This window comes from Aythya fuligula, chromosome 1 (genome assembly GCF_009819795.1).
Source record: "Aythya fuligula isolate bAytFul2 chromosome 1, bAytFul2.pri, whole genome shotgun sequence".
Lineage (NCBI taxonomy): Eukaryota > Metazoa > Chordata > Aves > Anseriformes > Anatidae > Aythya > Aythya fuligula.
In genome coordinates this window covers 75,039,531-75,060,514 of record NC_045559.1, presented here as the reverse complement: position 1 = coordinate 75,060,514, position 20,984 = coordinate 75,039,531, and the positions used below count along the sequence as shown (strand labels likewise).

At 39.9% G+C, this 20,984-nt stretch overlaps 1 protein-coding gene across 9 annotated transcripts in view; it reads left to right on the top strand.

The window, feature by feature from the left end:
* PPFIBP1 (PPFIA binding protein 1) overlaps positions 1–20,984 on the top strand; it is a 110,832-nt gene that overhangs the window by 64,232 nt on the left and 25,616 nt on the right. For 5 of the 9 annotated variants that reach the window (XM_032181596.1, XM_032181648.1, XM_032181621.1 and 2 more), the window contains exons 4-9: positions 8,070–8,156; positions 9,254–9,367; positions 9,919–10,050; positions 15,110–15,202; positions 17,360–17,474; positions 20,026–20,058. In XM_032181596.1, the coding sequence (XP_032037487.1) occupies positions 8,070–8,156; positions 9,254–9,367; positions 9,919–10,050; positions 15,110–15,202; positions 17,360–17,474; positions 20,026–20,058 (574 nt within the window). The remainder of the gene's footprint in view (positions 1–8,069; positions 8,157–9,253; positions 9,368–9,918; positions 10,051–15,109; positions 15,203–17,359; positions 17,475–20,025; positions 20,059–20,984) is intronic. The other 4 variants (XM_032181657.1, XM_032181631.1, XM_032181640.1 and 1 more) reach the window with 1 other exon arrangement.

Below are 20,984 nucleotides of genomic sequence, written 5' to 3'. Positions count from 1 at the left end.
AAGTGAATGCTGTGATTAAAACTAGAAATTAGGCCATTTGTTCAAAGTCTGGAAAAGGACTTAAGCCTTTTCTAAGGTCTGAAGTGTTGGGACTACGTGCTTTCTCTGGGGACCAGTTGTGAAATCCATAGCCAGATCTCACAACTATTGCAAAGTCTTGGGGCTTTTCAGATTTCTTCTGATCAACAGAAGTGCATAATACATTATGATGTGTGGTTTAATAAAACATGTGCTGTACTCTGGATGTGGAGCTTCTGGTCTGAATGTAGATGTGTGAGTGATCTGTAATGTCATTACCAGTAACAATACTATCTTAATTGAAATTCTGCCTTTTGCAAGACCAAGGCAACCCCATTGCTTTGGGGATGCTGAAAGTTCCAGCAACTAGAAGCTGACAGATCTATCTCTTGAAGGAAAATTCTCAAACATCTTGCTCCTAGTCATGAATGTTGCTTCACTTTCTCTTCAGATTAAATAAACAGGAGACATTTTTATTTCTGGTTGTTGTTTTTCTTGACCTTTTTTTTTTTTTTTTTTTTTTTTTTTTTTTTAAATACTACATGTACTTATTAAACAACCTTCTCAGAAAGAAGAAACCAACTGGATCTTGTTAAAAAGGAGAGTAAAGGGTTACATGTGGGTGGACAGTCCCTTCCCAAACCTAACAGCCAGTTTCTTCAAGCTCCTCATCTGAACATTTATATATGTCCTGTTAAAGTTCATGTGGTGTGCCATCTCCTCTTTAAATTAAGCGCTCCTTGAACTGCAGAGCTGGGATAATACTTTTTCTTTAAAATTCACCATGATCCATAGCAACAAGTGCAATTGTGGTTTTAGCTTCAGAAGTGACTTTCTGTAGCATTGTAAGTTGAATATGAGAGCATTAAAATAAAAGACAGTTAACAGCCTTTAAAGATTTCTCAAAGTACGTTTTCAGCTCATCTGAAGATGATAGGGTGAGCTGTGGTCCCCTAGTGTCTTGTGTAATCCAGAGTGTCCTCTGACAGACCAGCCTCAAATTTTAACACTTTTTCAATGAGTTGATTCTTCCCAAGAGTGGCAAGGAGTAATGAGAGCTAATACAAGTGAGTTATTACGTTTCTGAGAGGAGTTTTCCTGTCTGGATAAGCATAGCTTGTAATCTTCCAAAGATACATTAACGTATTTGGAAGACAAAGCAATTCCCAAGTTGTGGAAGCGGTTTGGTTAGCCAGAAGTTGTCTCATATTTTTTATTCATGAAAAAAATGTCTTCGAACCAGAGTTTGTTGTTTGATTGTCTTAGTGTGGGTGTATAGTACATTCATTTGGCTCAGCTTGTGTTTATGTTGAGTTCAGCTACTGAAAGGTCCTTATGGTAATGTGTGGCATGCAAGTTTTACAACCAAACACCTGTTTGAGATCTCTTCTCTAGTTACAATATGAAAGGAGTCCTGTGATGTTCTCTCAGTCTGCCATTACAAACAGCCTCCCAGTAATACTTTTTGTTCATGAGAGAGCTAGTTGAAATGCAGGACCCTGCTTCTTGCTAAAAGTGATCATCCAGGCTGCTGTGTTTTTAATAGTGGAAGGTGATACGGGTTCATTAACAGCACATCTTGACTTGGCATATTCATGCATCGCAGTTGAGTTTATCAACAGTGAGAACAACCTGGGTGGTCCTGCAAAAGAGCACAGGGCAGCCCTGATGGCAGAGAATTCAAAAATCACAATTCGGAATCCAAAATGCATCCCTCTGGCTTAAAAAGTGTGGTTTCTGTGCCTTTTCTGTTCTTTTTTCTTCTGGATTATTCAGCATCATGTTTTTGAGATTTTTTTTTTTTAATCTGTCAACGTTAGTTGTAAATATTTCTTCTTCGTTATAAAAGCTGTGCTTTTTTAGATAATCATGGGACTCAGCGAGCTAGGCTCTGTGGTCAAAAATAGTAAGGATTTGTTATGCTGATGATGATACTGGTTAAAATGGAACTGAAACACTGGGACGAATGTTAGTTGTTACTGTGGCATTTTGTGTGTTTTGAAGTACAACATAAATTGAGACAAGGCACTGGTGAGATCAGGGACCATTTAGTCAATTTCTTCCTTCCTCTTTTCCTTGGCACTTATGTGTGAATTACATGTGTTCTTCCAGCTTCTCCAATTAACAACCTATTAAAAAAAGCAAACTCCCTCCTGTTTATCCCACAGGTAGGTGAAGGTACCGGTTTGTGCTCTGTGGTCCCTGCCAGTGTGGTGGAGCTGGGCAGGCTCCAGTTGGAAGACGAAGGGTTGAGCTTCCCGGGCTTTGATGTGTTAATTCCCAGAGGAGCCGCTTGCTCCGCCTGAGGAGCGCTGCTGCTGTGCGGCGCTCTGCTTCCCACATCTCCCACGCTGGTGCCACCTTCTCCTCTATCCTTGGTGAGAAGAGGAGACCTGCCCTCATTTAAACTCTCCATCACAGTTCGGAGGAGCCCTGACAGCACCACTTGGTGCAGCGGGCTTCGGCAGCGCCGGGGCTGCTGCTTCCTGCCTCAGCTGCCTGCCACGCTCACTCTTACCCTTACGTGCATGAAGATAGCTGCAAGCAGCATGGAGTATAGCTGGGACATTCACGGGCACTGCATCTGGCTAAATAAGGTAGGGTATCTCTGTTCTGGCTCTTGCTTTGCTCTGAGTGACAAGCTGTAGCTGGGCAGCGCTGTGAGGGAATTGGACGAAAGCACTTTGTCTTTCTCTTGTACAAGATACCAGATGAGCTGCTGTTGAAGAAACTGATTATCTTGAAATGGTTGCATCTTCCCTGTTCAACAGCTGTACTCTATATTTAGAAAATGTTTCAGGTGAATCCCTCAGAGTGAAGGTCTGTCTTAAGCTGACTTTCTTTCGGGTTCCACTTTTATTTTAGGGGAGCTTCTAAAAGATAATGTGGAGGTTTTGAGTGTGTTTTTTTTGTGTGTGTGGTTTTTTTGTTGTTTTTTTTTTTTTTTCTCTCTGCCCTTTCTGTAGGGAGGAGCTAATCTGTAAACTTTAGAAAAGGCTTAGCAGCTGGTCTGCATGCCTGCTGCTGCAGCATTTGGAACAGGCTGAAAAATCAGTGAGGAGGCATGAGATGCAGGTTTGGGAGGGGAGTGGTGGGCTTCCACGCAAACTGTTTAAACACCAACATGGATCATGTTCAGATGGATTTTACCAGTGTGAATTTGGGATGGAATTGATGCTTAGGAAGAGTAAAGCTGTCAAGGCTCTGTATGACGGGGAGGGACTGAAGAATGCTTTGCTTGGAAAACTGGGAGATTCTGGAGCTGAAACCAAAGGAGCCCCCTTCCAAGGGACTCCCTAAAACTGAGAAAACAGACAAAGCAATGGTAGCTGTGTAGATAACGTGTATTATAACAATCTGAACAACTTCAGCATGTGGATGAGCTCTAATTTAACTCCAGATGGTCAGGAAAGAGATGTCAGGGAAAGCCCACTTGGCCAACTGTTGACTGGGCTGTGGTGGTCAGAACAGCGCAATCTGCTGTACAAGAAAATAATACTGTGGAGTGGCTGTGCCTTTTATACAAATCATCTCACATCTTCAGCAAGAACAGCGTGACTTGTTCTGCTTATTTGTCTCAAAAGCAGAAAAGAAAATGAAGGATAATAATGGTATCAACTTTAGCAGGCTAAAAATGAGTTTTATTTTTGAAAGGAGAATTCAGCAATTGAAAGGAAAGTGAATCTTTTTTTCTTTTTCTTTTAGAAGTTTAAAATAGTAGCTGTTAGAAACTTTCCTATGGTTTGGATTGTGAACTTGTTTCTAGGGAAAATGGATTAAAGAGTGAGGGCAGGGAAGCTGTGAAAGTCTTGTGATGCATCTACTTATTACAGGAATAATTCCCTCTAGAGGAGTGTGGATTTTTACACTTACATGACTGCAGACAAAGCTTGCACATGGGTTTAGCAGATTAGTAATGGATTGATCTTTAGAGTTTTAAGTGCACTGGGTCTGGTTTTATAAGGCATTTTAAGCAAATGCTTAACCTCAAACTTCTCAGAAGCCTTGGTGGCATAGTGACAACTGTTCTTTTGTTTCTAGGATTAAAATTGGTACTGGTAAACCTGCATTGTCTTCCCATCCAGTGTTTTGCAATTAATCCCTAAACTGAAAACACATGCAAAATCTAACTGTTTAATTGAGGATAAATTTTCCTGATGAAAAAGAGCCTTCTTTGGAAAATGGAAAAGCTTGTAAGCTGTGTTAATCCAGTATTGACTTTGATGATACAAATTTAGTCCAGAACTACCAGATGCTCCAAATACTCTTGCAGTTGCTGTTGAATCAGATAATTGCTTTTCTTTTCATTTTTTTAAGCAGAGACATTGCTGTGCCTGGTGAAATAGTTGCTGGGTTCTATCCCAGGGGAGGCTGCTCGTCTCATGGGGAGAAACTACCAGGTCTTGCACTCTCCAGCCCTCCTGGTGTTTCTCCATCTCTCAGACCTCCCACCAGCTCCATCTCATCTTATAATGTGCTGCTTTCCCATATCCAGTGTTTGGGCATCTTCCCTCTCCATTTATCTCCAGCCCTGCCTTCTGTCATCATTACTCCATTCTTTTTTTGATCCATTTCATCTCCTCTCTTCCTTCTCGTCCTTCTCTGAGAGTAAAATCATGCCAAGCATCAACTTTGTACCTTTGGGAAAGAGGACAGAGCAGAGGAGAGATGAAAGAATGCATTGCGTGGCCATTGCCCAGCAGTCCCTGATCTTTACACCGCCGCAGGAGGTGCCAGGGCTGCTGCTCAGAGAAAGAGATACCGTGGCCGCTCTGCGTTGTCATTTCTCCAACTCTCACCTTTCCCTCTACTGTGACTGAGGACAGTGACTTCGTCTCTTCATAGCTAAAATGTGTTCTGATATTGCAGGTGTTACAGAGAAGTTACGACATTTCAAACAGCAACCTGATGTTGGGTTGTACACCATGTTTTCTGTTTTCATTATACTACAGGAGGTCTGTTTTTAAGCAAATTCTACAAAATACTTATGGTGACTGCCAGTAAAGACACCTTTGTGTTTGGTTTTGTGGGAGAACAGCCTCCAGTTCTCTTCAAAGTTCTGATCATTTCTTCTCCATTTCTATTGGCAACGTGCAGCTATGGCCTAAATACTCCAAGGGCTTCTATTTTAAAACCAAGAACAACATGCTAAACAAGAAAGGTTGTTCGTGATGTTTTTTTGTTTTTTTTTTTTTTTGAGAAATATGAACAGAGTTTAACAACAAAGGTGTCTTAGCAAGATGTTGTGCCTAATGACTAACACTCTGCTTTAACACCTCATCAGTTTTCACAGCATGGTAAAGATATTTTCATTGTAGCATGAAACCAGTGCTTGCTTACCTCTTCACGCAGTGTTTTGTTTTAGTTAATTTGTGTCTGGTTGCATTGTCTAGAAACAGTAAGAGGTTCAGTGGCTGGGGCACTGGTGTGTTCTTTGGGAGGCAAGGAATTGTGTCTTGAGTCTTGCACTCTGATGAGGACATTTGTGTGAGCCCCAGCAGGGACGGAGGGCACCTTTGCACATCAGCTGCCTTTTTGTAAAGGGGAATGAATATCCCTTTCTGACATCAGAGACACATGCTGTGTTGATAAATGTCTTTTGTATTACAAAATGTAGATACTGTACTTGTGGAGGCTTGGTAAGAGCCTGAGAGATACTGGAGGACTTTACCTGAGAACAGAGCTACAGAACAACAAAACTATGAGTGTGTTTGTTGTTTGTTTGTTTGTTTTTGTGCATACAAGTGAAATCACAGGATTTAAAGCATAATGTCCTAGCTGAGCAGCTAGTGAGTTCATTTTGGAAGCTCTTTGACTTGTTTCATCTTAATTTGAACTGTTACGAAACTGAAGTTCTCAACTGGAAATCCTATGGCATGAGCTAAATTCTGTTAGAGGTCAGGATAAAAACAGGGAAAACTCAGAAGCATAGAGTACTTCTGCTGTGGTTTGGTTTCTGGATGGTCAGAAAGACTTATTGGTAAATAATTCAGATATGGAGTATCATTATATTATGAGTTATTGGTACAAATTACTATGGAACATCCTTTCTTAGTATGCTGTAGCTCTCGTAATTTCAGGGGAGATGTTGTGGTCATCTTGTGAAAGTTACACATGGATGCTTGAGATACATGTTTGCTGCTGCACAGAGATATAAAAGCTGCCTGACATAGCCTTGCTTCCTGAGGACATTGCTAAGGTGAGCTCAGACACTTTGTACCTCCTACTGTTTGCACCCAATCTTTAACTGGTGCTGGTGAGCATTTTGTTCTTCCAGTTTCAAACAAAGGAGATTTTCCCACCACCCAGACTGAAACACAAAACATAGACAAGGTGGTTTATCCAGGAGGTCTCCTGAGGCATGCTCTGCAATGTGGGGAGACAAACTGCTTGGAAGGGACACTTGGAGCAGAAGCGTGAGGCTTGCTGCTCATACACTGGGGTGGGCTCTCTTGGCAGGCTGGTGCCACAGCCTCACTGGGGCACCACAGTCCCTGGCCTTTTTTCTTTTCATCACACGTTGAGAGGGAAAACAAGGCTCCTTGAAGTTGGTGGGAGTCTCAGCACTGAGCACGCTGGATTTCAGGACAGCTTCTCAGACTACTCCAAGGGATTCATGCAATGATGGGAACCATAATTTCTTTCCTGAGCTGAGATCTGAATATAGCATTCAGCACAAAGTACTTTGAGACTGCTTTGAATATGGATAAAGGAGAATCCTTCTCCCTGCTCAAGAGCATTGCAGTTATTGTGAAGAAAGTTGCTGATTCCTGTGGACTCTGATAGCATTAGCATGTATTTTTGTTTCTCCTTTGCCTCAGGTAGCTTTGTAAAGAGATGTGTTTAGAGTGCAGACATTCACCCATACCAAGTAAAATGTACCTGATATAAAAGGATGTCTCTTACTGCGTGTTTTAAAAAAAAATAATCATTTTACTTGCAAGAAGCATAATGCACATTTGGTGGATTGTAAGTTGATTCTTCTTTTCACTTTCTGTGTGTCTCAGGGTATTTGTCTCTCTGCAAGTGTAGTTTCGTGTGGCATACCACTGAACACGAATTTTGTTAACAAATGCTGAATGTGCAATAGATGAATTCCCCAGAACTGGGTCACCAGAAGGTTCTTCCCTTCTCATCTTTAAGCCCCCGAACAACTCTTGTTCTGAACTGTGGTCATGTATCCTCCGTTGATGGTTTATTTGATTTGTAACCGTTTGGGAACTGGGAAATACTTCAAATCTGTTCTTTAACAGAACAGACAAATAGTACTCTGTAAGTGTATTGATAACACTGAATGACATGTAATAGTTGTCCTTCTTAAAGGCAGAATCATGAGCTGAAACTCAGATCTGTGTGCATTTTGGTTGTGTTAATATTGCAATAAGTTTTTAGCTGGTTATTTGCCATCTTAAAAGAAAAGAGTCTGATTTGCTTTCTGCCTACTAGTTCAGTGAAGAAAACTGATTTTGTTTTGAGTTAAAAAAGGATAGTTTTGTCTTGATAAATTCCTTTAAAGTATTAACAGTAAGGCTTCTGAGGCATTTTTATGTGGCTCAGTGATTTTAAGCCTGTGGCTTTACAGACCTTTGATAGTCCACAGACTACAAAAAACAAGGATGTTGACAGTAGACTTATTTTATCCATATATCATTGTTCCACTTGAAAATCATAAGGGTCCACAGATGAGAAAAGGTTAAGGGTCGTTATTACAACACAGTTGCTTATCATTCTTGTCTGGGTTAGTGTTACTGTTAAGTGTTTGGCATTGGAAATTATCTGTGGCTGTCACTTGAAGCTGATGAATTTTACTACATGGAAAACTATGGTTGTTGGAACCTGGGATGATGGTAATCAGCATAACCCTTTTGACTTAAATTTACCCTGCCAGTGGGATATGTCTGGCTCATAATACTGTATTTTAAATGTCCTTACTGAAAAGCTAAGTGTTACAGTATTAGATTAGTTTCTGGCATGGAATGATTTGAAAACAGTACTGAAGAATGATACTTATCATAAGATAGCTGACAATATAAATTTGCTGTCTTTTTCAGACTAATGGACACATATCTGGGAATGGAGATGTATATCAAGAAAGGCTGGCTCGTCTGGAAAATGATAAGGAATCTCTTGTTCTGCAAGTGAGTCATCACCTAAATTATTTTTTTCTGCCCTTGCACTTGTAACACTTTTTGGTTTTATGCAATTAAACCTCCAAGGATTTTTTTTCCAGTTATATTGTCTTGAACAGTAGATAGAGGGCTTGCTGATATGTGAGAGTTAACCCAGATTTGGGTGTGACTTTAGATTGCAGTAAAAATCTAAATGCCTTACTTTATTTGTATCTGATCTCTTTTTGGATCTTGTTAGCTGAGCAAATCTTCAAAGCCACTATCTTACATTCATATATATGTGTAAAATCACCTTTTATTTTTAACTGTTCACATGCTGTTTGTGTCAGGTGACATGTCTTGTCATGCGTTGCTCTCATGCAAGGTGACAAAAGCTGCAGGACGGGCCGATGGGCAGGAGGAGGTGAGCAGTTCCTTGGAGGTTCTGATCTGCTGCTGCCAGGCTGCACTGTCCTGGGACCATAGATCTCCTCCGAGCTCAGCTCTGGGCACCCTGACCAGCTGGGTTACTCCTGCCATCAGTGTTGGGACTATCTGGCACCTCTGCCTGCACTGGCGTGCTGCAGTCCCCTGACATGGACCTGACTTGAGGGCTGCCTGTGGTAGCATCAAGCTCTGCTCCAGTCAGCTTGTCTTGCTACCCAGTGGTGCTGCAGATTTCCTCAGAAGAGTCTGTTTAAAACAAAACCTTTATTCAGAAGAGGCGTGAAAAGAAGAAGCCATACACTGTGGTACACTGTGCAATCACTTGAAAAGCAGAATAACTGGCTGTTTGGTTGTTAAGTCAGGAGTAACAGGCAAAGACATAATTGTATGTCATAAAATGCAGCAGCCATCCTTTGTAGGACAAGTCAGGAGAGGAGATACAGAATTGCAAAGTGTCTGCTGGAAAATTGGCTGGAATTCCCTTAAGTGTGAGAGGAAAGCCCTCCCATCAGGTTTGTTGTGCACTGTGCTCACTGTAGAACTCTTCTGCACCATCTCCTCCCATGGTCCCATTTCATCTGTAGCCCAGCTGGTGCTGTTACTCACATATGGTTTTTCAGGTGACACATACTGTATGGGTGTGAGATACTTATATGCATCCCTTTATCTCCTCTGTACAGGTAAGTGTGCTTACGGATCAGGTGGAGGCCCAGGGAGAAAAGATTCGGGATCTGGAGTTCTCTTTGGAGGAACACAGACAGAAACTAAATGCCACAGAAGAGATGCTGCAGCAGGTATTTCAGAGTCACTTTTCTGTCTCGCTGTCTTTGTTCCTTCTTAATAAACTGCATTTTGCTTCCATGAGAGCAAAATTTAGTTCAAGGTATTGTATCCCTTGATGTCACTTAGGTAAGTGATAATTTTCTACCATATTTGCTTTAAAGTCTTTGTACTTGGTAATGTCAGTGCTGCTTTACACTGTAGGAATCCAGTCCTGCTCTCCTTTGAGCGTTTCCCCACTGAACTTCAAAGAGACTTGAATAAAAGCCTCTGGCAGGATGGGTGGATTCCCCTCAAAGCTCCTTGCTGCCCAGGGCAACTGTGATGACAGACAATCTTTTTTTCTCAGCCTGGCAGCCAACCTGTGATAATGCCCCAATGATCTCAGCTGCATCCTAGCTGCCTGGGTCTGTCGGATGGTTAATTGCTGTGTCCAGTGCTTCAGAGAGTGCAAGGAGTATGATGGTTTGTTCTCTGAAAGAGGCCTTTAGCTGTAGAAATAAAATACCAATTTCTTCCTCTTCAGATGAATAATTCTGATCTGTTCCTCTTTATCTTGAATCAGGAGCTTTTGAGCAGAACATCCCTTGAAACTCAGAAGCTGGATCTTATGGCAGAGATATCCAATCTGAAGTTGAAACTTACATCTGTAGAGAAGGATAGATTGGACTATGAGGATAGATTCAGAGACACAGAGGTGAGTAAAAACCAACAGAATAAATTGTGAAAGTCATGTGTGTGGTTTCACTTTATCTGAAAATTTGGGAAACATCTGGGAATGTTCCTTCTCTTACCTTTCTTTCTTCCCTTTTTTTTTTATTTTTTTATTTTTTGCCAGACAAGGAAGGAATTCATCTTCAAGTTTAAAACATTTATCTCTTAAAATAAAAACAGTGTCCTCTTTGCCTTGTTAAATTCTAGTTTGACAAAGAAAGATTTCCAAAAACAGTTTCTGATTCTTTCCATCAGGTTTAAGGCAGGTGGCATTTAGGTTTCAGTAAGAGAGAATGTGGTGGCTCTGTGATGGCTTGGCTTTTTGAAGTCTCACTTCAGACCTCAGCTCCACAGAAGGGGGCTACAGGTAGGCAAACCCATTTGTTTCCCAAAACTCCAAGAATTAGGCTGTGCTTCACCACGAGGGTGACATACCCTGTGTCAGAAATATCTTGGAGTCTGCCTGGGAAGCAGAAGAAAATTTCCTATTCTGAGTTCATTAATGATCTGAGACATCTGATGTTCATATTGTGGATGCTCCAAATGTCATTCATTTCTAGAAGGGAAGAAGCCATAATGTCGTCACAGGAGACAACACTTGACACTTCCACTTTAACCAGTGGTCTTTCAACTCCTATTCAGATTCCTATATGTTAGGCAATGAAGTTTAATTCCTTCACTTGTATTGCAAGCAAAAGAGTAAAAGTTAGGCTTGCTTTTACATACTTACTGTCAAAAGTAATCCACAAACCCGAAGATGAACACCAGTGACTCAAATTATGTTTGGATTTGAAAGGTGGTGATCATTTATGTAGTGATGGTGGTGTCCATTTCTGCAGTGTAGCACATCAGGCTGCTGCCAAGCCACGGCTTAAATTTGTGTTGAGCTATTACATCCCATTACCTTTTCCTCTTAGTGTGATACTAGATCTTATGTGAAGGATGATCACAGCACTGCCTTAGAAGTGGCTGATTTTGCAGTCCAGGCAAGTGACATGCAATGTCACAGATGCCTTGCATTTCCGGATGGATTGGCAGAGTGAAAGGTGGAGTCAATCAGTGAAGGTGTTCTGATTCTGTAGGTGTGGGGATCACAACATGTACTACAAATTTGCAGGCTCCGTGCAAGAGGCTTACCTGCGTGGTAGCTATCAACAATTGCTGTTTGAAATATGCTTTGTCTTTGATAAAAAATATGATAACCTAAATTATGTTTAAAAGGTAATTACTATATTTGAGGGCCATATATATTTATTTGCTGGAAGTTTATGCCAGGCCTAGTGAACTATTACTAAAACATTCTTCTATACCTTTGAAAACCTGAACAGTGTAGTTCAGTGTAACAGAAATTATAGCTATAAAAGGCCTAAATATTGAAAGGGATAATATGCCTAATTGCCATTTTGTTCAGTGGGAAAATACTTGGCTGTTAGATCTCAGCTGTAATTAGATGTAAGAGTCTCAGACTCATGAGATTTCATGTAAAATCTCTGATCAGTATTTTGGAGGTAGTATTTATTCAGATATACTTGATATTATACTCAGTATTGATCTAATTATATTCCTAAAAAGTTATAGAGAATAATTAGTTTATTTCAGCAGGGTTGATTATTGATATTTTAATTGATTTGACAATTTATATTATATGTTGTATTATTTATATTATATATTATATATTATAATATTGATTTAGTTGATTATTGATATTTTATTGATATATTTATTGATATTTTAAATATTCTACCCTAAAATACGTTACAGAATTTCCATGCTGTTTTCAAAACAAAAAAATCATACCCAAACTGGGAAAGAAAAATTGCTAATGTTGCTTCTGTTTTTATTTGGAGAAAAGAACATGGAAAGGAAAAAAATGTTAACGTTGTTGACATATGAAACCAACTTTTGTGCAGCTGCTCTCTTCCACAGAATTATCATTCATACTAAATCCTTCCTATTATCCAGTTTTTAATTATGTCTGTTATTGCAACTTCCCCTTCTAGCTTGGTTGGTTTCTCATATTCACCATTCTTTCTCTAAAACAATGCTTAAGTAGATCTGTAAGCTCTTTTTCCTTTGTGCTCTAGGAGTTTCCTGTCTAGATGCTTACAAATACTGAGTTTTTTCAAAGCTAATTGTATAATTAATCTGTTCTTTAATCCATTCCAGTCTTTCCACTTTCTCAGCAGACACCAGGATTATTTTCCTTAAGGAGCACGGGTGGTCTGAGCTGGGCTGGGTTTATGTAAGAAAATATCATACTAGGGAGTTTATTTAGGGAGGAGTCCATAACCAGACGTGGTCTTTGAAGAAGCAGCCAGAGGTTAAACTGGCTCACTTGTGGGGAATTCTTTGTAACTTAAACACCACCAGGCTCCTTTGGGCAGATGAATTTCTCAGTGGAGAAAAACCATGAATGTAGTTTACATTTCCAGTACCAATAAGGAAGCTTCTGACCCTCAAAGCTTAAAGTTATCATTGTTTTTTTGTGCCTCTTTGGCCACACAATCAAGAGCACAAGTAACATGAGCAGGGAAGGAAAATGTTTTAGGAAATAGGAGTTTGCATGTCCCTGCCTCATCAGCTCCGTTAGTGGATCTCTGTAAGGAAGAGCTGTTGGGTGTTTGCATGGAGGGACCTGACTCTGTATCAGAAGAGGACCATTTAATTGCTCTTTACCATTTTCCATGTTTTTAAGTAATGCAGTAGAAGCGGAGGCAGAGCTCTTAGGGTCTTCTCTTTTTCCTCTGCTTATTTATACGAGGTCTGACCCATCTCTTCTGTATTGACGAGAATCTCTCTGTGGAACCTGGTTGGTTTTTAATATGCTTCTCTGCCTCACAAAGCAGAGAAATAATGGTATTTACAATTACTGTTGTAATTAAGTTATCTACTGTTGTAGATAACTTAAGACATGAGAGACATCTCTTGTTGCACTTGCAGGAGAGTAATTGAAAATATTTGTAGTGCAAAGCATGCTGTTAGGTCTCCTCTTTATTTCTATCTAGCCCTTGAGCAAATTGTACTGTCATTTTGATGAGCAGTTACCAGCAGTAAAGGACCCATTACACATGAGGCCCTTAACAGGTTAAAAAGAGGAATTTGGTTTCAATTCCAGTATCTTACATTCTTGGTTTTGTAATATTACTGTTTCCTGTTATATTTTGTGTACATCTTGACACTTCCATCAATATGGGTTGCACTAACTTTTTTTCACAAAAGGATAATATTTTTTTTCATTGATTTTTGCCTCATAGCAGCCTTTTGAATATTGATAACTGGTTTCCTTCTCCTCCTCCAGTGTTTTAAAATACATGTAGTTTAAGTGATAAATATGTAGGCAACAACTTCAGCAGAAAGATAGAAGGATTGGCTGCAGGAGACAAAAGTCCAAAACAAATCCATTGTCATAGCTTCAAAGCTAACTCTTGGACTTGTGGATGTAAATTTGTTAGAGGTCTTTAACACTTGGTGTTGGTGAAGAGAAGTTCAATTAATAGTGACATCCATGTGTAGTTATACTTAAGAGTGATGTGCTTTGTAAAGGTCACACACTGCAAAATCAGTGAGGAATTGCAGGTGTATCCAAATCAGAGTTGTACATTAGCAGTAATAATAGTTATTACTATCATCAAAATGTTCTATGTTTTCCTTGTAGTTCTGGTAATTGAGCTGGGATCTTGCTAAAGAAATACAGATGCTGCTCTGTTGCCATCAGATTCATCAAGCACATAAAATGATAACCAGGGTTTTGCAAGCTGAAAAAATGTGGAATGGAGCTGGAAGGCAGGTGTTACGAGGGACCCATGAATATTCTCCAAATGTCAGCCTCTGGCTTGTTCTGGTGCTCGCAGATGTTAGCTCAATGTACAGCACCACTTCACATGGATAGGATTTGCCTTTCTATGTAGGAAGATAAGCAAACCTAAGTAACCACACTACCCTCTCTTGGTAGTGTAAAAGCCATTAAGCTGCAGTTTGAGTCCTCTTCTGTTTCCTAGGGTGCCCAAAGAGCTTATCCTCTCTTTCTATGCATTCCCTAGTGATAGGGCATTACAGTAGTCAGGAAAGGCTATTTTTTTATGTAAAACATGCAAATGTAACAGTTTTCTGGTGTATGTTCATAAACTAAAGATCAGTGAGTTATATGTGAAGTAGAAGCACGCTGGACATCTTTAAGCTCTGTGAAAGCCACAGGTTTCTGGTAATGTGCTCCCCTTTTGAACAGGGAGATGATTTTCCCAATAAGCTGTGGTTCCTCATTTCATATGGGGGGGGGGACAATGTCCTGGCCGTCACACAGGCTTCTGACAGGTCTGGAGCTGGCTGCTTAACATCCCATTTCTTGATCTGGAGGATGGGGTAGTTTGGAGAAAGAGTGCCTTGCACCTTGCCAGGACACAAACTCAGTGTTTGTTTAACTACTGCAGGAAGGGAGCTGTGGTGCTGCTGGCACTTGGATTGAACATCCAGACCTGGAAGGTCTCTCCAGGAGGATGCACAGGAGGTTGAACTGTTCTCCTGAAGAGCTCAGGTGCAAGTCTGTGGTGTCTCTGAGTTTCTTCTAAACCAGGTTGAACTTGCAAACTTCAATAGTGGCGCCATTGATGCTTAAACAAATGTGCTTTGGTGCTTAGAGAAACAAGCGATGGTGCTTTTATTCAGTGTGTGGAAGGTCTCATGAGTGACAGAGATGTGGATTCCCACTGTAATCTCTTCATATTTTTAAAAGGCAGTTGAGTCGCTGCATGGGCAGGAGGCCTTTCTTTATCCCAAGCTCAGGTAACACGACTTCAATTTCTTTCTTTCTTTTTCCTCTGCCCGATTTTATCCAGTGCAGTAATGGAGAACTGAGAAATAAGGTCCCTGAATATCCAGAAAGTTCTGAATTTCTTGACTTAACTGTGAATTTGGGTGATGTGTTTGTGTGTATAGAGTTCCTTTTATTGCTGCTGAGTTCTTATGGTCCCACCAAGGTGTGCCTGGTCAACTATGACTCTGTTTACTGATTTATTTTTTTGCTTTTGTTTCTGTTTTTCTCTCAGGATTTGATCCAGGAAATTAATGAATTGCGATTAAGAGTGGGAGAGATGGACAATGAAAGACTCCAGTATGAGAAGAAGCTTAAAACAACCAAAGTAAGTGAAAATGAGGAAAAGAAACAGTAATAGGCACAATTCACAGGTTTTAGAACTTCTTTCTCTTCTCCCCAGTCCTTGCCTGCACCCTGAAAAATTCTGAGCATGCTCAGGAGTTCAACGATGCTCACTTAACAACTAGAACAAAGCCTAGAAAGGGGTTATTTCTGAATTTTGTGTTGTGGTTTTCAGATCCAGACATTGCGTTTTATGAAGGATAACTCACCATGCAGCTGGTTGTTAACAGTGAATCATAGAACATCCAAGTTGGAAGGGACCCACGAGGTTTATCAAGTCCAACTCCTGGTTTCCCAAGGGACCACCAAAAAAAAAATCAGATAATATATTACCTGTTTAGACCCTTCTTTCATTCATGGGTCAAGAAATACCAGTTGCAGCACATAAGACATGCCATGGGTGAGACCAAAGCTGAGCATTTATTTTCTCCTAAATGTGCTGAAAATCAGCTACTTCTAAAGAGAAAGTATTCCCCTAAATAATTCTAGCAGTCCGTTTCTGTAAGTGTCTGACTTCTCTTTGCCATTTAGCTTGTCTCTTTTCTATCTTTAGTTTTCTCTTACTCCTCTATCTCTGTTACCAGTCTTTAATGGCCAAACTTTCTAGCATGAAAATCAAAGTGGGTCAGATGCAGTATGAAAAGCAGCGGATGGAGCAAAAATGCCAGATGCTAAAGGTGTAGTAGTTTCTGGGTAACATTTGGCCTGTTTTGAATTCTTTGTTTCACCGTTTTACACTTTGTCTTGCATTGTGTTGTTGTGGTTTGTTCTTCATTAATTCTTGTGTGTTGATATGCAGTGCTTCCTTTCTCATTAGATCAGAAAGCTCTTTATGTAGATAGACATTACAAATACCTTTTATATTGGATGGGAGAGGATTTTAGCGTATAAACTTTGCATAAGGTATTCATAATTGAATTAGGCTTGAGTTCATTTTTGTTCCAAGGGAAGACTGCCTCTTTTGTAGTTTACACCCATTACTCAAATGGAATTTTTCTCACCTTTTTAAAGAATGTTTATTCATGAAAACTAGCTAGAAAGCATTGATTCTTTCACACTGGGCCACATGTCTGGGCCATAGTATGGGGGCACAGGTATCATTTCTATGCATATTTGCCATAGATCTTTTGAGGGAAGCTCGGGAAAACATTTAAGCCATAGTATTCTGGTTTGGTGTATTCCTTTAAGTATTTAACACTTCAGTTAGACGCTATAAATGCCAAAATTAGGGGTCTTGACTTGTTTTGTTTACAAACTGAACAAATTAAATTTTTAGTGTTGGGTCCTGTCTTGATGATGATGTTACACAAGATATTCTCGGACTTCAAAGGAATATCTTATTAAACTGCATAGGATTTGACTCAAATTTTAAAACTTAAATGCATGGACCTGTGCCAGTCAGTTGCTGGTGCAGATGGTTAGATCTAAGTTACAGTTTGACAACATTTATCTAATACACCCCAACTCCCTCAAATACCATCTGTCTTGTTGCCATGAATCTCAACTCTTAAGTTTCCTTTCTTAATACTTGGTCAGCAAACCAAAAGTATGGCAGAGGTACCATGTTTTTGTCTGAACTGCTTTTCAGTATCTGTTTTTGTGCTTAATGGTGTTGTGACCAATTTTTTGTTCATAGAAGCAGTGATTATTTCTGAAACTGTCCTCAGCCTGTTGTAAGCACAGTTCTGTAACTATCCTGCTTTGAACGTGCAAAATGTTCTATAAATATAAAAATAAATGTTTGTAGCATTTTGTAGCTAATGTTTGCAGCATAAATTTTACCACTCAGCCTTATCACCTGCAATTTTTCTATCAGTGCAAGGCTAAATAAAAAAGATTTTTTTTTTGTTTTATTTTTTCTTTTTTTAATTTAGATGTAAAATCTCTTTTCAAATTATACGTAAGACTGATGCTTTTGTCTGTAAGTCTCCTGCTTTTGCCTCCTTCAGGACTCAATAATCTGTTGCAATGCTCAGTGGCAGAGTTTGATGGGTGTCCCTTTACCCAGTGTAAATGTCAGGGAGTGCTTGGTCACTTTCACTGGCTGAGGACCTGTCCACTGTGCTTCATAGAAGTAAATTTTGAAAGCACCTCAGATGTGTATGGTAACTGTCACTGAGTGATTCTGTGTCTGTTACAGGATGAACTAGCAGCTTTGAAAGAGAAACTGGAGCAGAAGGAAGCTGAGGTAAAAAGATTGCAAGAAAAATTGGTTTGCAAGCTGAAAGGAGAAGGAATTGAAATACTGGACAGAGGTAAGACCAAGGGAGGCTTTCTTAGGATGGTGTAGAGGCACCCATCCTCCTCAGTCACTTTATCTGAGGTAGTACTTCTGTGAGTGGTTGAACTGAAATAACAGATAAAAACAATTTTCATGCTCTTTCTGCCTTTGGGTTTAGTACTATTTACCATATTTAGTGACTATTCACAATGCAACTGCTGAACCTACCATCAGAATAGTTCTGGATCAACATTAAACTGCCTTAGGTAATCCCTAGTTAGTTCTTCGTATGGCTTGTATGGTGTCTGAAAGATAAAGTTTATATTGGCAAAGAAATCCCTAAACTAATTTCAACTAGGTCCCCAAAAAGGTTATATTGAGAAGTTCCCTTCTCAATGTATTCGTCAAAGCGTGGGTATCTGTGCTGGGCTTTGCTTATATACCTCTTACTATTAAGGAGGGGAAAAAGCCATAATGCAAACCGAGGTAGGATGTGCAAATCTTCAGTGTGTCCCCAGCCCTAAACAGATGAAATTAAGGATTGGTTTTGGTTTTATGCACTGGTTAATTCTAAATCCTAATTAAACCTGAATTCACAAAGAAACGTTATGTGTCAGATACTTCTAGTTGCTTTCAAAAAAAAATAATTAGTATTTATTTGGGGGAAATTTAAATTTGGGAACTTCATTTAAAAATAGAAAATTTACTTTAAAGCCTCAAAACTTTTTCCATGGACTTACTGAAATTTCACTTCTGAATGTATCTTATTGGTAGTTATCACAGATTTTAGAATTGTACTTTTAAAGTATGCTTTTTAGAAAGCCACAAGAGGTTAATTAGTCTCTTCCCCTAACCTGAGGCAGAAACAGCTGTGTGTAGATTGTCAAATTTTATTTAATAAAATTATCTGATTTTAAAGCTACTGTATAAAAGCACTGAAAGTGACCACATCAAAATGTGATTTCTTTCAGAACATTTAAATGTAGAAAAAGGTCTGGCTTTATTGCATTTATTACTACCTAAATGGCGCTTTTCTTCCTTGGGGGCTGCTTTATACATTGAATTGCTGTTACCCTTTGGTTCTTACCTTTAGTTTAGTTCTCTGTATAGCTCATCAGGGCACCTTCTTCCCCAGTAAACTATGTTTTTTCTGCCTCAGAACAATACTATAAAATAATGCAGATAACACCAGTTATCAGCCCCATTACATGAATTGTGCTTTTTGAACACATTCATGCATTATCACCTAGCTGGGTTTTGCATAGCATTAGTTTAAGTGTAAGCTACTGGCATAAGCCTTTTCTGAGACCTTACAAGTGAAAACCTATAGTAAAATAAATAAATTGGCTGGATAGCCGGGCCCAAAGAGTCGTGGTAAATGGAGTCAAGTCCAGTCGGAGGCCAGTCACTAGTGGCGTTCCCCAGGGCTTGGTGCTGGGGCCGGTCCTCTTTAATATCTTCATCGATGATCTGGACGAGGGCATCGAGTGCACCCTCAGTAAGTTTGCAGATGACACCAAGTTAGGTGCGTGTGTCGATCTGCTTGAGGGTAGGAAGGCTCTGCAGGAGGATCTGGATAGGCTGCACCGATGGGCTGAGGTCAACTGCATGAAGTTCAACAAGGCCAAGTGCCGGGTCCTCCACCTGGGGCACAATAACCACAAGCAGAGCTACAGGCTGAGAGATGAGTGGTTGGAGAGCTGCCAGGCAGAGAAGGACCTGGGAGTGATGGTTGATAGTCAGCTGAATATGAGCCAGCAGTGTGCTCAGGTGGCCAAGAAGGCCAACAGCATCCTGGCTTGCATAAGAAACAGTGTGGCCAGCAGGGCTAGGGAGGTGATCGTCCCCCTCTACTCGGCTCTGGTGAGGCCTCACCTCGAGTACTGTGTTCAGTTTTGGGCCCCTCGCTACAAGAAGGATATGGAGGTGCTCGAGCGAGTCCAGAGAAGGGCGACGAAGCTGGTGAGGGGCCTGGAGAACAAGTCCTATGAGGAGCGGCTGAGGGAGCTGGGGTTGTTCAGCCTGGAGAAGAGGAGGCTCAGGGGCAACCTTATTGCACTCTATAGATAACTTAAAGGAGGCTGTAGCGAGGTGGAGGTTGGTCTGTTCTCCCACGTGACAGGATGAGGGGGAATGGGCTGAAGTTGTGCCAGGGGAGGTTTAGGTTGGATCTTAGGAAGAACTTCTTCACTGAAAGGGTTGTTAGACATTGGAACAGGCTGCCCAGGGAAGTAGGGGAATCACCATCCCTGGAAGTCTTTAAAAGACGTTTAGATGTAGAGCTTAGTGATATGGTTTAGTGGGGACTGTTAGTGTTAGGTCAGAGGTCTCTTCCAACCTAGAGATTCTGTGATTCTGTGAAATAAATAAATCCTTGAGATAGGTAAATACGGGTGAGAGCAGCGAGACTGTTTGAGTCATTAGGAACATCAGCAATGGGGGAGTGCAGGGTAAAATTTTGAACTGCTTGCTTCTGCAATAGTGTGTGATAAAGTTTGCTCCTTTATGTAGCAATATTTTGTTAAAAGTTATTTAATGTCATAACCTTCATGCTAATTTTACATCCAATGGACTTTCCTGCACAGATGAAAATTGTAAAAAGAAGCTGAAAGATAAAAGTAAGGTTTCTGGTGTCTTTCCACATGCATTTGTATTTCAGAAGTGCTTACCAGAAGAGCTTTCTGCATGTATATATAAAACTGCTTTAACACACATTGTTAGGTTGTGTCATCTATAACCCTTAGTTACACTTAAGGTAAATTTTGAGAATAAGGATGGATATATCAAACTTGAAATACATTCTCTGAAAAAAAGCTAATAAATGAAGATTTAGTCTCATTGAGACACAACATTTCACTTGAAAGCAGATTGCATAGATTTTTCTCCATAAAATGTACTCACAAATAAAATAGTTGCCTGTCAGTGAAATGAAGTTACAATCCAGTAGGCCAGATTTTCTATTAGCATAACTCAGTGAAAATTTCTGGAGCTGTATCAGTTACAGTTTTACTCAATATGTCTAAATGTCTCTTATCTAGAAAGTCAGTCAGGCAGCTTGTTTTGTTCTTGCATTTCATTAAGGAGGAAAACGATCTTCCCACTGCATTTTTGTTTTTTTGGTTTTTTTTTTTCAGAAGGATTTTAGGAAGTTCAAGTAAAATGTTTTCTTGCCTGTAAATTTGGCTACCTTCCTATGATTGTAAAGAAATTTAAAGTTTCCTTCATTTATGCAAAGTAGATTTTTAGCAAAATTTGAGATTATTTCCATTTATCTTACATTTATGTAGTCCAGAACGCCTCCAAAATCAAACCTCATAGACTGATAGAACATGTTTCCATGTATTTCTATTACTTTGTAAATAAGGATTATAGATGAAGTGCGGAACCACGATCTCTGTATCAGGGACCTTTTCCAAGTCTGAACTACAGTATGTATTCTAGCATGACTGCTTGTCACAACAAATACTTGCATCATTCCATTGTGTTGGCCTCATTTTTACATCCATACTGAATTATAACTAAACACCACTGCACAATGCTTTCT